Here is a 19572-nt window from a genome sequence, read left to right as displayed (position 1 = left end):
AAGGGGGTGGAGTGGCTATTTTGTTCAATGATTCCCTTCAATGTAGGAAGTAGGGGTGTAACGGTTCACAAACATTTCGGTTCGGTACGTACCTCGGTTTTTAGGTCACGGTTCGGTACGTTTTCGGTACAGCAGAAAAAATGATCACAAAACAAGAAATATTTTTTGGGTTTTTTTAATTATTATTAAATAGTGAATAATGTATTCACTCAAATAAATACAAAATATAATAAAATAAACATTAAGGTGCAGCATTTCGATGAACTAAAATAATCTGTATTTGAACTTTACTGTACTAGTACTCACAAAACATAAAATATTTGTTTTGGGTTTTTAATTATTATTAAACTGTGAGTATTCACTCAAATAAATACAAAATATAATAAAACAAACATTAAGGTGCAGCATTTCGATGAACTGAAATAATCTGTACTTGAACTGTACTGTACTAGTTTGACATTAGGACTTGCGTGCTTGTCATTGTATTTTCATGTTATTTTTAAAGAAACATTAACTTGTCCACATTGCTTGCCGAAAGGGCAGATCTGCTGGCACTAACAATGTCTCCTGCTGTGGAGAACACCCTCTCGCTAGGGACAGAGGTAGCAGATACAGCCAGGTAGCGCTTTGCTAACATGGCAGTGGCACTGAACTTTTTGCGAGTGGTGGAGGCTTAAATGCTAGTGGGATCGAGTTGGGTTTGCACTTCAGTCAATTTTAGTTGAACAATGCCGACAAACAGCTTTGGTTCGGTCCACCTGTTTTTTTCCGTCATCCTTGTATGTAACTGCGAAACCAAAATGTTATCAAACCGGAGACTTCAATGATGCTGGAGGATTTTCGAGCTCAACTTTATCTGCGTTCGCCATTTCGACAGTTCCTCAAACAACTGACTAAATTTGAACGCATCCCTGTGACCAGCTCTCATAGTATGCCTCTCATCCAATGAAATGACTTGGTCGCTCTATGACGCGTTGAAATAACACTGAACGCTGCGTTCCTGCAGCCCCGGAGCATGGGCTGCAGGAACATGCTACTCGAACGCTGCGACGCAGCACCTGAGATTACTTCCAAAAAGTTTTTCACGTTCTCAATTTTTTATGTTTAACGTTATATTCGTTCGGTACACTTCGGTACACACGTGTACCGAACCGAAGGGCCCATACCGAATATTTTCGGTACGAATACGTATACCGTTACACCCCTAGCAAGAAGACATCTTATGGGAACATTGCTTCTTTTGAATATGTGGCCCTTAAACTGAAATGCTCCTCTCGAGCTCTGTTCCTAAATATCTATAGACCACCCAAATACTGTGCAAGCTTTTTTGATGACTTTACTGAACTGCTGTGTGTATTGACTTTGACCGTCTAGCAGTGTTGTAGTCAAGTCACCAATTCACGAGTCCAAGTCACTCACGAGTCACCACTCTTCGAGTCCGAGTCCAAGTCCGAGTCACCTAGGGAGAGTCGTAGTCGAAGTCCGAGTCGAAGTCCGAGTCACCCAAGGAGTGTCCGAGTCGAGTCCGAGTCATCATAACCTGTGTTCGAGTCCGAGTCCAAGTCCGAGTCACCCAAGAAGAGTCCAAGTCAAGTCCGAGTCACAAGTCTTCATGTATTAATCTTCGTGGATATATGTGTTGAAATGTAGCTGCTCCTCTACATTGCTTTTATCCTGTCATGTTATACTAATGTGTCTATTGAACTGCTGTGAAGCGAGTTTGGCTACAATTCTTGTAATAGGTGCTATACAAATATAAAGCTTATTACTAATATTAATATTATTATTATTATTATTGTAAATGACCTTTAATATGTCTAACTATATTTAAAATGAGTTACCTTTTAGAGAAGTGATTATATTTGTATGCCAATATTTTCTTATGGTAAAGTTTTCGTTTTGCACTTTTATTTTGATAGTAGGGCGGCTGTAGCTCAGTGGATAGAGTACTGGACTTCGAATCAGGGGGTACCAAGTTTGAGTCCCACTGCAGTCAGCATGTCGTTGTGTCCCTGGGCAAGACACTTCACCCCAAATTGCTCCTGTGGGGATTGTCCACAGTGCTGAATGTATGTAAGTCGCTTTGGATAAAAGCGTCTAACAAATGACATGTAATGTAATAGTAATAAGATCGGAACTTTTACCGGAAGTCAATGGACAACGGAGCAGTGTAAACTCACCTGTATAATGACGGATAGATGACGAATAAATTAACATATACTAAATAGTTGCATTCGGTTTTTAGCACCTGGCTGATAAGGGTTACAAGCTCTTACGTTGGTACAAGTATTATAGTGAATGTTTAAATTCTATCAATAAAGATTAAGCCCCAGAAAGCACATGGCTACTTAGCATGCAAAATGACGTCATTCTGCATGTTAAGTAGCCATGTGCTTTCGTGTTATCGGCTGAATCTTTATTTATTGATTAGATCACGTTACTCTGATGATAGTGTTCAAGACAGCCTATATGTCTGAACTCGATACTTAGAGTAGTGTGTTATAGAGCCTTCGCTTCAATATTTTTTCCACATAACGAGCATTTTGCGCTGCTCTTTTCCAATGTGGAAGCAGAATGTGTGAAAGCATACAGCACGATGCAGGGTGTGTCTCTAGACATCTTTAGACTGGAATAGCGGGGCCCAGTACGTGAACTCGCCTCGCAGGTGCACACGCCAGGATAGAGGACATCAGACTCCAGAGAAAACTTGCTCGAGTCCGAGTCCAAGTCGGAGCGCCAATGTACAAGTCGAGTCCGAGTCATCGTGGGGGGAAAAATTCACGAGTCCGAGTCCAAGTCATCGTACGCGAGAATTCACGAGTCCGAGTCCGAGTCCAAGTCATCGTGCGCGAGAATTCACGAGTCCAAGTCCGAGTCGCGTCAATCAGTGCGCGAGTCCGAGTCGAGTCACGAGTCCCGAAAATCGGCCCCCGAGTCCAGGACTTGAGTACTCCATCTCTGGATGCTACGTCATCGAATCCCGCCGAAGGACTGTTCCAATGTACAGGAATTCTACCGAGGACTGAGTCCTTCGTTGCGGGAAATTTCAAGGATGCACATGTGTATCCTCGGCGGTCTTAAAAGCCCCACAATGCTTTGCGCACGGACCAAATTCCAGAATCTTTGGCGGAAAATGGCTGAATCCAGGCAGTACACATTTAAATGTAAGTATGTTCAGTGGCGTAGTAAATGTGCACATGACTTGTGTTTAAAGTTTATAGTCCGTTTGAGTTTTGCCCGTGTGAACGCAAACCGAACCTTCTGAAAAATGAAACAATGTAACAAACTGTCGTCTGGTGCGCACCAGAGAAGCGGACTATTAGGTTTGAATGAGACCTTAGAGCGTTTTGCACCTAAATAAATAATTAAAATTAACCTTGTTTTGACTTTGCCTCTTTTGTTGATATTTGTGGTTTATGCTACAATGTGCACCAATATGTATAAAAAAGCTTTGCAGATATCAAGTATGATATGAATACAAATGTTATTATTGACTGGTGATGGTGATTTTATGATTTTCTTATGGCTGCTTATCCTCCAGGACTTTTTCAAGGCTGCAAACAGAAGGAGAACGATTTATGTCAGTTTAGTGGTTCTGTCCTGGAGAGATGATCATTTTACAAAATACAGTTACTCAAGTACATCTTCCATCTTCGCAAATCAGTTATGAGTCTTCAAACAAATCGCGCTCAATTTAAGGCGGGGCCTCTCATATGACGCACACTTGCTAGCCTGTTCCATTCTTCATTCTCCGAATGCCAGGAAGGATTCTTGCCTAGCCTCTGAAGGACCTGACTCGGAAGACATGTCCTGCCAAGGAAGCGTCATCGACATTGAGAAACACCCTGAATATCTCTGAGGTTGTGGTGACTGATGTTGCGCTCTCTGATCATTCCTGTGTTTTCTTTGAGAGCTCTATTTCTGTTCACACAAATGTTCAAAAAGAGGTAGCCACAAAACGGTATTTATCTGAAAACACAAGGGAAATGTTTGTTCAGAATTTTTCTTCCACACTTGCCCTCGCTAATATCTCAGTAAATTAGCTAGTAGATCATTTTAATAAAAAAAAATATATATTGATGCCATTGCTCCCACCAAGGTAAAGGAACAGAACTGGCAAGAAAATATCTCCATGGAGAAAGTCCATGACCGTGAGAACAGAAAAAAGAGAGTGTCGAAAAGCTGAACACAGGTGGCGAAAAACAAATCTCCAGGTTCATTTTGAAATCTATAAAGAGACTTGGCTTATATAATTTGGAATTCAAAAAAGCACGACAGTCTTTCTTCTCTGACATCATTGCCAAAAACCAAAAAAACAGCACGTGCCTTGTCTGCTACCGTCGACAGACTTGCAAACCCCTCAGTGTCAGTAGCCTCTGAACTTCTATCCACCAGGGCCTGCAATGAATTTGCTTCCTTCACTGAAACAATTCAGAAAATCAGACAAGCAGTCAGTGCCTCTGTTTCAGGAACAACAAATGTGTTGTCCCTGTGTCCACTTCAAATAAATTCAAACACCATGACACAATTCCATCGGATTAATGATTCAAACCTAGAGTACATTATACAACATCTGAAATCCTCCTCCTGCTGCCTTGATATTATACCAACAGGCTTTTTCAAAAATGTTTTTCAGTGCATGGCCTCAGATCTACTTCATATAGACGAGTCGCTTCACTCAGGTGTATTTCCACAGGCCCTGAAAACTGCAGTCATTAAACCGCTCTTAAAAAATAATAATCTAGACGCTTCAGTAATGAACAATTACAGGCCCATATCAAATCTGCCATTTCTAGGTAAAATCATTGAAAAAGTTGTTTTTCAACAGCTCAGTAATTTCTTGAATTTAAATAACTGTTTCGATGCCACAAACCACAGCACTGAGACTGCTTTTGTAAAGGTCTTCAATGACATCCACTTAAACTAGTGGCAGAACTTCAGTGTTAGTATTATTAGATCTTAGTGCTGCATTTGACACTGGTGACCACAAGATATTACTAGACTGACTAGAAAACTGGATGGGACCTTCGGCAACAGTTCTAAATTGGTTTGAATCCTACTTAAAGGACAGGAAAAATGTTGTTTCTATAGGTAACTACACATCTGAGTTGACAAATATGACTTGGGGTTCCTCAAGGCTCCATCTTAGGGCCTCTTCTCTTTAACATCTACATGCTACCACTGGCTCAAATAATGAAAAACAACAAATTGGATGTATCAGAACTTTCTCCAATTAAACAAAGATAAAACTGAGGTAATGGTTTTTGGAGCCAAGGCAGAACGTATAAAAGTTAGCGCTGAGCTTCAGTCTGCAATGTTCAAAACAACAGATAAAGCCAGAAATCTAGGTGTAGTCATGGACTCTGACCTGAGTTTCAACAGTCACATTAAAACAATTACTAAATCAGCCTACTATCACTTTAAGAATATATCGAGGATTAAAAGAATAATGTCACAGCAGGATTTGGAAAAACTTGTCCATGGTTTTATCTTCAGTAGACTGGACTACTGTAATGGTGTCTTTACAGGTCTCACTAAAAAATCTATTAGAAAGCTGCAGCTAATTCAGAACGCCGCTACTCGAGTCCTTACTAACACTAAGAAAGTGGATCAGTCCAGTTCTGAAGTCTTTACACTGGCTTCCTGTCTGTCAAATAATGTATTTCTAAATACTGGTTTATTACAAAAATGTTGGTTTATAAAGCATTGAATGGTTTGGGCCCAAAATACATTTCTGACCTCCTGCTAAATTATGAACCATCCAGATCTCTCAGGTCTTCTGGGACCGGTCTGCTTTCTGTCCCCAGAGTCAGAACTAAACATGGAGAAGCAGTGTTCAGTTATTATGCTCCAAATATCTGGAACAAACTCCCAGAAAGCTGCAGGTCCGCTGCAACTCTTACTACTTTTAAATCCAGGCTAAAGACTTTTCTTTTTGCCGCTGCTTTTACTGATTATTTGTTTCCTTAACATTCAAGTGGCTGTATTCTATCAGGCTTGAGGACCTTCGTCCGTGCGGGGTTAAAGTCCCCCACGTCTATAGGGGCTGGAGTCCCCTGCATGTTTTTGGGGTTAAAGACCCCCCGTAGGTGGTTAAAGTCCCCTACGTGTGCCGTTTTGGTTTCAAGACCCTGGTGGACACCAAACAAGTCCAAGAAAAGACAAGTTAAACTTAACATTTAAAAAAAGAGGAATAGTTTCTGCGAATACTAAAAGGTACCATGGGGTACAGGAATCCGCATTGGTTTCAAGACCCTGGTTCACAGAGGACAATAAAAAAAAGTCCTAGAAAGACAAGGTAAACTTAACTAATGTGCATTTAAAAAAGAGGAATAGTTTCGGCGAAAACTAAAAGGTACCATGGGGTCAGATTAGAATTTTCCAAAGGGGGGTTCGTTTAGCATGACACACTTGAAATAACTAATGGATAACTTAAAAAATAAAGTAGAAAGAAAGTGAGGTCATAAAAAACTATTAATGCTAAAAAGTTAGCAATGATTGAGAGTCAGACCTAAACATTTCAGATGTGTGTATCTCCCACTGCACTGTAACTTTTATTCATGTACCTTTGTTATTTATGTTTTATTATCTTTGCTTTTAAAGGTCCCATGACATGCTTTTCTGGTTATTACCCGTCCCCTTGTGTGTTATGTAGCTTTGTATGCATGTAAACGGTCTGCAAAGTCACAAACCCTCAAAGTACACCCTGTAGCGAGTAAAACTCTAACACAGAAAAGACCTGTCTATGCTGCCCCAGAATGCCTCATTTTTCTTTTTCCATTTTTTTCTTCCTGGTCACAGTGACGTAACGACGACCAAATGGACCAATCCGTGGAGCTCCTCACACACACACACTCACTCAGCCTTATCTTTTCTCAGCCGCGCTACTCCGCGGAGTTTCGCCGGCGCACACACACTCACTCAGCCTTATCTTTTCTCAGGCTGTGAGTGTGTGGCGAACTGTGTGGCTCACAGCCTGGCTGTGAGTGTGTGTGTGTGCTCAGGCTGAGTTCTGCGGTGTCTCGCTGTCTCGCAGACCCCACGCACCAACCAGGAAACAACATCAGTAATACAGCTCACACTGTCCGCTCCTCGAGCCTCAAAGGGCGGAGCAGCGAGCCCTGCAACGTCCCGCCAACACGGCACCCAGACCCCACGCAGCATTCTCATCTGTTTGTCATTACTGGTGTCATTTTCTGGTTGCTAACAAACGCCATTGTAACACATAATCACTGATGTTCCGCTGTAACGGTGATGGACTAATCAGAACAGAGTGGGCGAGCTGACCAATCAGAGCACAGTGGGCTCATAGGGAGGGGGGGCAGGCATACTTGCCAACCCTCCCGATTTTCGTGGGAGACTCCCGATTTCACTGCCCTCTCTCGGTTTCCTCCCGGGGTCATATTTCTCCCGCATTTCTCCCGATTTCTGACAAAATCAGATTTACTCACGACTGTTTCCACTGAGGACTTTAATACAGCTACACCATTGTTTGGTTTCCATGGTAGCGCATCTCTTTAGTAGCGCGCGCAACTGAAAGTCTGAGAGGGTGTTCAGCATGGTGAGGAAGATAGTCACAGAACAAGAATGGACAACTCTACCCTCTGCTCACTCCTTTCCTGGTCCTCATCAAGGATGGTGCTACAGGCAGCAAGGCATTGCACTTACAACTACAAGCATGTGTAGATGTTCTTTTCATCTTTAAAAGTCAGTTTCCCCGCTGCGAGGCTCCGGTGCTAACAGTTCTAACAGCTCCGGCGATCCACTAGCATTCCCCCCCGGCGCGGTGGTTTTTAATTTCTCCCGATTTCTGAGGTCTCAAGGTTGGCAAGTATGCGGGCAGGAGCTCCAACAAGCCGTTTAGGACAGAGTGAATACACATACTATACAGAGATGCTGTATGAGAAACAAATGTGATTTTGGAACATTGAACAATGTAAATCTATTCTAGTAGACCTCAACAATGGAATTATGATCAGTAGAAATGGCAATGTCATGGGACCTTTAAATTAGTGTTTTTAAATGCCATTTTATAGTATTATATGTTTCTTAATGTCTTTCATTTTTTTAAAGCACCTTTGGAGCGTCCGCATGCAAGCAGTGAGCTCTGTGAAGAGAAGGCTGTCTACCAGCAGAAACTCAGCTAAACGCTGCTGTGATTAAACTTCATATTATGTTCCAAACCACATCAAGGATTATTTCTGAAACAGTATGGAGCTCAAACGATTTCTCTCTCGCGGGTTTACCTCAAGGTGAGTACCTTTTTATATCCTGCTTCTTTACACATATTCTCTCCAGTACATCGTTAGCTCTGAGTGTTAGCGATGCTTGCTATGTAAACAGACCATATTACTTCCAAAACACGTCGCGCATTGTTTCTGATACAGCACATAGGTTGACATTCAGTGTTTACCGATAGAACAGTGCCATTATATGTATTTTATATATATATATATACAGAGATGGGGTCGTTACTAAAAAAAAGTAATATATTACATATTACATATTACTTTAAAAAAAAAGTAATATATTACACTACTTCGTTACTCTCTACATAAAGTAACTCGTTACTTTACTCGTTACTTTACTCGCAGGGCCGGCCCGCCCCTCCCTACAGGCAGATCACGCAGACTGCTAAAGTTTCAAATGTTCTCTTTAGTTCAGTTTCCATTGTTGCATAAGACTGATCCAGATAGCTCTGACCATGGCTGTCCTCTGTCTCCTGCTATCTGTATTTTGCGCAGTATATCTCTGAACGATGCGATGGTGATTCCACTGTGCAAATGGGCAACATTACCTCTACTATGAAGGATGCAACAAGCCTGTCCATCTCTGCTTTGGTTACCGGTCCTCCAAATTCTAATTTGTGCTGCTTCGGAACTCAAAATAATGGGCATACCTCCACCCCTCGAAAGTTATCGCTGACTCAGCCATGTTTATGCAGCACTGCACGTGGATATGTGGACGCGCAAGTCGCGCATATTACGTACATATAAACCTGCGGCGGAAACCCCTCTTGTCTGTCAGTGTGATTATGACTGATTTTATAAAAGTAACGAAGTAACGCGTGTCTGGGCAATGTTAGTAACTGTAATGTGATTACTGAATTATAAAAGTAACGCGTTACACTACTCCGTTACCGACAAAAGTAATATTATTACAGTTACTTTGTAACGCGTTACACCCAACTCTGTATATATATAACAACTTTATTCTAAGTCCCTCCTGTAGACATCCTGCTGAATACACAGACACACAGCTGAGGGAGGGGATTCAGCTAGCGACTGTATATGGGGACGATAGGTTGGGAAGTGGGCGGGACGTTGCCAGGAGTTCAACGTAAAGCCAGCCCACATTTTAGTAATGACGTCATGACCGCAGCAAATCTGGATCAGCTCCGTTGAACTCCCGTTTTTAGAGATGTGGGTAAGGAGGAAAAGAGAGAGGGTTGTATTTTCTGACACACACGTCTCCTTACACACCGGGGACACATACTTATGTAGAAAATACATAGAAAAGTGCATTTTGCATAATAGGTGACCTTTAAGAGTTTATTTTGTTTCAGATTTTCCTTTAACCCTCCTATTGTCTTCGTTTTCCCCCCCTTACTTTGGTGTTCACGGTCAAATTTGACCGGTCCTGTTTTAACTGCTATTACATTAACACAAAAACCATTAATCATCACCAAATTTCATTTAACACCCTTTCAAACTGTAAATATTGTATCAGACTACTGGTATACATGAAAAACTGCAGTAAATATACAAAGAATAGACACTGAACATGTATTGCGTGTGCCAGTTGTGATCCATGTGGGGGGATGGGCACATAAGAGCGGGAAATGTGTCAAATTGTTCTGTGTGTGTGTGTGTGTGTGTGTGTGTGTGTGTCTGTGTGTGTGTGTGTGTGTGTGTGTGTGTGTGTGTGTGTGTGTTTTATCTGATCCGGATGGTTACTAATTCCTTTTCTTTATGGGACCGGGAACACCATGGGTGTTACAAAGTTGACTAAATCATCCAAAATTCAATGAAAGTGGTGATCAGCAATTTTATATGTTCAAATGTCTACTGTGAAGGATATCATAAACAGGGCCGTGGTAAGTAGGGGTGCTGAGGGTGTTGCCGTGTGGAGGACAGGGGATCTGCACTTCCACAAGATTAAATACAAATATAATACAAATATAAAACAAAAAATATCGTACATTTTCCATTTGCCCTGTACGATGGACGCTGTAAGTGATGAAAGTGGGGGATGTTGGCTTATCAGGCGCCCGCAGCTAGATAGATAGAGAGAGGGGGTGCACCGGTACTGGCGGGGATTGTTGTTAGCTTCTGCTGCGCTAACGGATATAAGAAGCTGTTTCTACAATAATGTGGAGGGAGAGTTCTGTCCTGTCAGACTGAGAGGCTCAGTGAGGTAAAGGACTCTGAGGGTTTAGATAGTTCACTTTAGTCTAAGGCAGGGGTGGGGAACCTCCGGCCCCCGGGCCGTATACGGCCCGCGAGACCATTTGGTACGGCCCTCGAGGTAATTTATAAACACACGCAAAAAAGTAAAAAAATTTAAGAAATCTAGACCGCAAAAAAATTAAAAAAGCGAGTGCCTGTTTTTCCAGCCTAACGATGACACGTTAGGCTGGTGTTGTGTTCAAGGACCCTGACCGTCCTTGAACACAACACCAGCCTAACGTGTCATCACGTGGTATATGTCTCGTCTGACAGGGGTGTAGAGCTGACGGAGAGCACCAGAACGCTGCTCCGGCAATTCACAAATTGCAGTACCCATAAGGAGCCGTACACATGCTGCAGTTTTTACGTGGCTGTGTCTTTAGTTGAAAGCCCAGTGGCGATCTGTTTATCTGTCATACTGATCATACAGTCAATAACTTTGTTGTTATTAGCATCTGGTTAGCTAGCTATGCTAACGAATATAAGAAGCTTTTTCTACAACCAGTGAGGTAAAGGCACATCTTTATATGATCATTATAGTTATACAAAAATAAGAGAATAAAGTAAACAGGTATAACATACTATATGACAGTAAAAAAAAGTTGTCATTAATAAACAAGAATAGAGTTTGAAAGGGGAGTGATTTGTAAAATATCCATAAAGAAAAAGAAATCTGCTTACAGTTCTGTTTCATATGGATGTTGAGAGATGTATCCATAGATCTCTTAATGTTGCTCTCAAAGTGCACCAGAATGATGCTTTTAATTCAACATTTAAAAAAAAATCTTCCCGGGGGAGCATGCCCCCCAGACCCCCCTAGAGGACGTTAGGTCCCCCCCCCCCACACTTAAATCATGTCCACATGGATAGGAAACTAAATACATTTGCACACATCGTGTGTCCACATCTTTCTGTTTTGGTGGTCATGCCACAACCGTGCACGTGCATGCATCGAGTCATGGTAAAATATCTGGATTAAGAGGTTGCTTTTTCTTTGCACAGCATGAAAGAAAGGCCAAATGAATGGGCTGTTATTTTAGTATTTTTAAGCAGAGGTCAATAATTTGTACGCCCCTCGGAGGATGTAGAAAAAATTGAACTGCAAACCGATCTTTTTCATATGGGTGTTTAGAGTTGTACCCCCTAGATCAGTCTCTAGTAATTGGGCGCTCAAAGTGCACCAGATTGAAGCATTTTACTTAAAAATGTTAAAACAAATCTTCCGGGGAGGGCACCCCCGGACCACACTAGAGGATGTGACATCCACCCTCCCAATTAAAACATGTTCATACAATACTAAATACATTTGAAGCCTTTTCATATAAGCTGTCCACCATGTCAATACGTTTCTCTTTTTGTAGTGTATTGGTCTTTTGTAGAGGTTTTTCATTGCCAGCTAAAATCTTGCCAGCAAATTAGTCAGAACCAGCCCTGGTGTCATCCCCACAGCACCCCCCATTTGAAACATGTTCCCACGGCTATGATCATAAAGCCTTAATGCAATCGAATGTAAAACAAAAAAGTTATGATTGATGAAAGTAGTAAATCATCAGATTTGACCCGAAGACAACAGGAGGGTTAAACTTCATGATACTACCAGAAGTGAATACAGTACATACCTATGACAGTGAGGGTGATGCTGCTGGAGGCTAGAATCACTCTGCCTGTGGAGCTCCGGTCATAGATCCCCACATGGCACTCATACAGGCCGTCATCCTCCATCTGGACCTCAGGAAGCCTGTTCACGTACACACAATTACACACATCACAGAGGGTCTTTATCATTTCCCCTTACAATTTCATCTTCTCAGATGTTGAAGTGGGATTAGATCATTTTCTGGAGATTAGTTTCCCCCTAAAGCTCTGTCTTTAAAAACATATGTGTTAATATAACACAGCTTGGCTTGTCTCACCGCACAGTGGACTGGTAGACCAGATCCTCAGGTCTGCGGTAGTCCTCCATGTTGGAGTAGTTGGTGTTGTACATGGCATCATAGGTGAATATCTTCTGCTTTGCACTTCCTCCTTCAGTCACCTGAGAGGAAAACCAACATTCATTACCCTCACTGACTCTGAATACAGCAGACCATGTAGACATGAAGTCCAATATTGTGTCTGTGTCGTGGAGCAGCGCAGCACAATGGTCTGCGAGATCATTCTGGAGGACTATCTTTATCTCAGCATTCCATCAACTGATTTACGGGCATTTCACTACTCTAGATAAACCAACCAGCAAATCATAGCAGTGCTGTTAAAATATTTAAAGTTTCTCCTCTCTGCTTTCAGATGTCATTTTAGGTGAATCGTCGCAGTGTCTCTGGTCCCTCTCACAGTCCCTGCTCTGGGATTACGGCGACCTGTCCAGGCAACACACTCTCACTCCATAAACGTCCAGGAGCGACACTTGGTCAGGGTCCCGAGGCGTGCAGTTGGGACGCTCCTAGGCTCCTTCAGCTTCATAAACAGACGCAAATAGCTTTCAACTGATTGCAATGTATTCACATCTGCGGCGGGATTTGACGCTCATGGAAGCACGGCATTCGTTTGTGTCGGAGGCTGTTAAAGGCAATGTGAGCGTCCATTCCCATTGGATAACGGAGAATTGTACACCCGGACGTAAGTATTCCCCTTACTGTCGATTGATTTGACAGTGATATCTCCACTACTCATCAACTCAAAAACACCAGATTATCCTTGTTAATTAAACGACATTGATAGGTTGTAGTGTGTGTACAATGCTTTTGTCACATTTTCCCCTTCAATTCTGAGAAACAAGTCGTTTTCTATGAGTTTTGGATGGCCGAAGACATTACATTACCCACAATCCTCTGTAGCAACCATAGACTGTATATTGCAACAGGCAACAGCTTCGGTTCATGTTCATTTACAAACTCTTCAACTACAACCGTAGTTATATTTAAAAACATGTTAGAAGGCCTCACAAAATACTTTCATGTAAATTTAAATTTAAATGTGAAGGAATGTGTGTATATTAACTGTGGGTTTTTCTCTGGAAGTTTTTCCTTGTACGATGTGAGGGTCAAAGGACAGATGATGCCGTTTTTCTCATACTGATATTCCGCTATGCACGCTGGGATTTGGTGTTTATGCGATGTGAAATCCGAAAACATTTCAAAAAAATTAAATAATACATTATTCCGAGTGTGTTTGCTTTTCTCTTTGAAAGTCATCACATAACGGCATTGTAATACACATTTCGGCTGAATTAAATATTACATATCTGCCGTAGTTAACTCTATTTATAGAGCCCTGATGAGAACACTTCTAGACAAACAGGAACTGCCGCCAAAACTGAAAACTTGACGTGGATCTTAAATATATAAGCAATTAAACAACATCTTACATTTCTTTTCACACAATACGTCTCCTTGCAGTATCAACACTAATTCGGCTGACTTTTATATTTGATCCAATTGGTAGATAGGCTGTATTTACGCCATAACGGTGCACAGCTGATAGAAAGGGTATTAGATATTAATAGAAGGATGTGCAAAACAGACAAACTAATAAGGCTATTAGGACACCCTCTGTCCTTAGACCCTCACATCGTACAAGGAAACACTTCCAGAGAAAAACCCACATTTCAAAGGGAAAAATGGGAGAAACCTCGGGGAGAGCAACAGAGGAGGGATCCCTCTCCCAGGATGGACAGAAGTGCAATAGATGCCGTGTGTAAATCGAAGAGATAATACATTTTACAGCGTAGGTAGACCGCATGACAAATAAAGAAGTGTAATGTAAACATTTACATTATTATTATGATTATTTAATATATAAAGACTATATATTATTGAATTACAAGATTAGATATACTTTATTTGATCTAAAATATTGATGTGTTCAAATGCTCTTATAAACAAAACTGAAAGTCCATAAAAAGTTGTCTTTCTGTATTTGTGAATGAAGCGCCATCTCCTGGTTAAATCCTGAAATTGAAAATCTGGCAACGCCCTCTTGGAAAATAGTGGGAGGGCTTAACATTCCCAGATGCTGGTCTTAGGCAGGTCTTAGGCAGGAAGCTGTAAGCTGGAGTCCTATCTGGAGTGCTACATCCGTACAGATAAATATTAAGCCTGACAAAGTACTTAAAGGAGAGGTGTCATGGCCATTTCCACTGATCATAATTCCATTGTTAAGGTATACTAAAATAGATTTATACTGTGCATTTTTCCAAACTCACATTGGTTTCTCATACAGCATCTCTGTAAACTACGTGTATTCACTGAATTTCACTCTCTGCCTTTAACGGCTCGTTGTAGCTCCCAAAGCTCCAGGCCCCACCCTCCCTGTGAGCAGAGTGTGCTCTGATTGGTCGGGACGTTGTGAATCGCGCTGAGCTCCGTGGAGGTGTTGTTTCCTTGTTTAGGATACATAGCGAAACACAGCCAAACTCATCCTGAGCACACACAAAGTCACAGCCGAAGTAAAAACATTAAGTGTGGCTTGATATTGAGTAAGAAAAAGGTTGATAAACGCTGTGAGAATGGGTCTGCAGAGAGAATTTCGCCGCGATCCCAACTGTCTGTTATCAGCCTGCAGCCAGGGAGGAGAAATCAGCAGAGCTGCCTGCTCCCTGCACACAGATGTGTGTGTGAGGAAGTCCGTGGATTGGTCAATTTGGACCAATCAGCGGGGGCTTAACGTCCATTTCGTTCCGGGTACGGCTTGACATCATGCCGTCCCGGAAGAATCAAATGGACAATGACGTATCTCCAACGAGGCGTTTTGGGGAGGTATTTTCTGTGTTAGAGTTTTACTCGCTATAGGGTGTACTTTGAGGGTTTTGACTCTGCACACCGTTTACATGCATAAAAACCTTCATAACACACAAGGGGACGGGTAATAACCGGAAAAGCATGACACCTCTCCTTTAACGTCTAATATATTGCTTTCCTGCAATGTTAACTATGTTTAAGCACTTATTTTAACTGATATTATACATATGTATTATACTCTTATAAGATGTATGTAGATAGTATAAGAAATGTGCAGAATATGACAATGTAATGGTGGAGGTACACACATATTGATAGATGTCTTGTAATGCACTGTTGAGGAACCTGCGACCCAAGTTTTTCATTCATTGCATAACTACACCGTAGTTGTGGATAATATGATATGTCAATAAACCTTAGAAAATCTTGAAATCTTGAATGGGATGTGCAAAATAGTCATTATATACAGTCTTTAATTAACTATTAGTAGAGAATAACGACGAGTAAAGAATATACTTTATAGGGATCCTATTAATATCTAATAATGCAATTATAAAATGCAATAACGTGCTTTAACCAGTAGGTGTCCCTTTCTATCAGCTGTACACCGTTATGGTGTAAATACAGCCTATCTACCAATTGGATCAAATATAAAAGTCAGCCGAATTAGTGTTGATACTGCAAGGAGACGTATTGTGTGAAAAGAAATGTAAGATGTTGTTTAATTGCTTATATATTTAAGATCCACGTCAAGTTTTCAGTTTTGGCGGCAGTTCCTGTTTGTCTAGAAGTGTTCTCATCAGGGCTCTATACATAGAGTTAACTACGGCAGATATGTCATATTTAATGCAGCCGAAACGTGTATTACAATGCCGTTATGTGATGACTGTCAAAGAGAAAAGCAAGCACACTCGGAATAATGTATTATTTATAGGGCTGTCAGTCGATTAAAATATTTAATCGCGATTAATCGCATGATTGTCCATAGTTAATCGCGATTAATCGCAAATTAATCGCACATTTTTTATCTGTTCTAAATGTACCTTAGAGGGATATTTTTCAAGTTTTTAATACTCTTATCAACATGAGTGGACAATATGCTTTATATGTTTGTTTATTATCATTTGAACAATGACAAATATTCTCATGAATATTAAACACAACAACCTCTGAACATTACAAATATTCGCCTCAATTCAACCTAGAACCTCTCTCATACAATACTGTGTGTGTGTGTGTGTGTGTGTGTGTGTGTGTGTGTGGTGTGTGTGTGTGTGTGTGTGTGTGTGTGTGTGTGTGTGTGTGTGTGTGTGTGTGTGGTTGTGTGTGTGTGTGTTGTGTGTGTGTGTGTGTGTGTGTGAATGTGTGAATGTGGAGACACTGTGATGGATCGTTGGAGCTATGTGCAGCTCAAGCATATATGCTCGAATGGGAGCTGCCTGGACGCTGCAATCATGTTGCGCGCACTATCCGTGCTGAGTGTGCTGACTTTTCGTACAATGTCCCACTGTCTGGCTACTTGCATAAAGTCAAGTGCTCGGCGCAGTTGTCGGCGAAATGTCGCTCCTCTGTTTTAATTGAAACAGCTCCTTATATCCGTTAGCGCAGCTAGCTAGCACCAGATGCTAACAACAACAACAACACGTAAGGTGTGCCTCGCTCGCTCCACACACACACACCCTCCCGGTCCTCCCGATGGCCAGTCCGGGCCTGCCGGTGAGCGTGGAAGTGTGGTCTGCCACAAGCGGGCGGCAGGAGCGGGGCTGTCAGCATCAGCTTGTAGATGGTATTTTAAACTCGATGCGCTCTGAAACTATACGGGGCGGCCGAGGACAAAAAATACACATGCGTTAATCGCGTTAAAATAATTAGTGGCGTTAATCTTTTTTTGCGTTAACGCGTTAACTTGACAGCCCTAATTATTTAATTTTTTTTAAATGTTTTCGGATTTCACATCGCATAAACACCAAATCCCAGCGTGCATAGCGGAATATCAGTATGAGAAAAACGGCATCATCTGTCCTTTGACCCTCACATCGTACAAGGAAAAACTTCCAGAGAAAAACCCACAGTTAATATACACACATTCCTTCACATTTAAATTTAAATTTACATTCAAGTATTTTGTGAGGCCTTCTAACATGTTTTTAAATATAACTACGGTTGTAGTTGAAAAGTTTGTAAATGAACATGAACCGAAGCTGTTGCCTGTTGCAATATACAGTCTATGGTTGCTACAGAGGATTGTGGGTAATGTAATGTCTTCGGCCATCCAAAACTCATAGAAAACTACTTGTTTCTCAGAATTGAAGGGGAAAACGTGACAAAAGCATTGTACACACACTAAAACCTATCAATGTTGTTTAATTAACAAGGATAATCTGGTGTTTTTGAGTTGATGAGTAGTGAAGATATCACTGTCAAATCAATCGACAGTAAGGGGAATACTTACTTCCGGGTGTACAATTCTCCGTTATCCAATGGGAATGGACGGTCACATTGCCTTTAACAGCCTCCGACACAAACGAATGCCGTGCTTCCATGAGTGTCAAATCCCGCCGCAGATGGGAATACATTGCAATCAGTTGAAAGCTATTTGCGTCTGTTTATGAAGCTGAAGGAGCCTAGGAGCGTCCCAACTGCACGCCTCGGGACCCTGACCAAGTGTCGCTCCTGGACGTTTATGGAGTGAGAGTGTGTTGGTCCAGGGTGTTCTCAGTCAGAATTTGTGAAAAGTATGTTCAACTATGTCTCTTCAAACAGGTATATGGGGACAACATTTGAATACACAAAATGTACTATGGTATAAGAGACTGAGCAGCTCTAATACTGGTTGGGATATAAATATACACTATATATAAGTGTGTCACTTATTCAGCCAAGATTAAGAGTTTACTCACTCATTTTAAATAGCAGATAAAACCCCTCATAATTCCTGTTTCTGTATGGGGCACTTCCTCTGAAGTCCCTGCTCTTGACACTCACCATGGTAATGATTAAATACGATCTGATTTGATTCTTGGACTGATATGTAGATATACTTCTGGTTTGGCAGTTACTAGAGAATCTGGATCCTTTTACGGACTCAAGGTCTTCTGAGTCAGTCATTGAAGAGATCCGGATCATACAAGTTATTTTAGTCATATGAGTCACCAAGAGCGTAGAAATCCTACCGGTGAAACAGGAGCACATCAGGCGCATTCACACCGCAGTACTTTTCCCACAAAGGTTCATCAGAACTTAGTTCATGAGAACTCTTTAGTTCTCATGAACTAAGTACATATCGCGTTCAGATCGGAATAAGTTCCTGGGGAAGGATTAGGCAAATTAAGCCGCTGACGTCACTTCTTCTTCTGCTTTGGGTTTACTGGCAGGCCGCAAACAACTTCACGGCGTATACTGCCACCCGGAGTCCCCGGCCGGAAGTCCCCGGAGTTGGGGACTGGCTTCAGTAGAAGCTGCTGGGAGTCCCAGCAGCTTCTACTGAAGCCTTCCGAGTAAATCGCCAGAACGCCGACACCTCCTCATCTCCATCGCTCCCATGTTTTCTTTTGTGTTGCCATAAGTTAGTCTCTCTGCGTTTGTGCGCTGGGCTAATGCTAATGCTAATAATGCTAATGCGAGGATAATAAAATGGCGGCTTCACAAAACTTTTGGGGAGTTTTACTGGGCGTGGTTTGCATTCCGCCCAGCCAATCAGACATAGGAACCTTTTTCTCCCACGAAAGTACCTGCTCTCTAGCAGGTAAAGCAGGTAAAGGGGGTAAAAAAGGTTCTGATGAACTCATTTTAGTTCCGGCTCTTTTTGGTGTGAACGCGACATTTCGGAACTATATCGGAACTAAAGTGGGAAAAGTACTGCGGTGTGAACGCGCCTATAGTCTCCAACTTCAAATAAATTCAAATTTTAGAGCTACTAGTGAGGGCGGCAGTCCACTGTTTGTGTATTTGTAATTTTGAATTTGTCACTTGAGATTTGCATTTCACGAGCATATTAAACTAACGTTACATTAACCTCCGCTACACAAACATGATCTAACAACGTTTGTGTGTTAATGCTTGTTTATTGCAGTATTTGGCTTCTTACACTTGACTGGGTGAAGTCGTCAAATTATCTGTGCACAGTATGCATCTACGTTATCACAAACAGAGCTGACACTCACTGAGTCTGAAAACCATGACGAGTCCGAAACCGTTTGCTGTTTCGAGCTGTGTGGAGTAATCCACTCATTCAGTCCGCTCACCGAATCTGAGTCTGCTGTTGACTCGTGCATGATGAGTCTGGATCTCTGGATCTGCTACGGTTACGGCTCCGAGTCCGCACGAGTCTGCAGGAAGTTTCACTGATCCGCGTCCCCTCCCCTGTGCCAAACGATAACTTCTGGCAG

At 41.8% G+C, this 19572-nt stretch overlaps 1 protein-coding gene across 1 annotated transcript in view; it reads right to left on the bottom strand.

Moving 5' to 3' along the window:
• Positions 1–19572, bottom strand: part of LOC117481481 (immunoglobulin superfamily member 21-like) — a 45180-nt gene that overhangs the window by 25123 nt on the left and 485 nt on the right. The window contains exons 2-3 of the mRNA XM_034129180.1: positions 12362–12483; positions 12068–12186 (exon numbers count right to left, since the gene is read on the bottom strand). Of these exons, the coding sequence (XP_033985071.1) occupies positions 12068–12186; positions 12362–12483 (241 nt within the window). The remainder of the gene's footprint in view (positions 1–12067; positions 12187–12361; positions 12484–19572) is intronic.

The sequence above is a fragment of the Trematomus bernacchii genome, unplaced genomic scaffold, assembly GCF_902827165.1.
Source record: "Trematomus bernacchii unplaced genomic scaffold, fTreBer1.1, whole genome shotgun sequence".
Classification (NCBI taxonomy): domain Eukaryota; kingdom Metazoa; phylum Chordata; class Actinopteri; order Perciformes; family Nototheniidae; genus Trematomus; species Trematomus bernacchii.
Note: the sequence above shows the minus strand (reverse complement) of the source record. Positions and strands in the feature narration are given on the sequence as shown.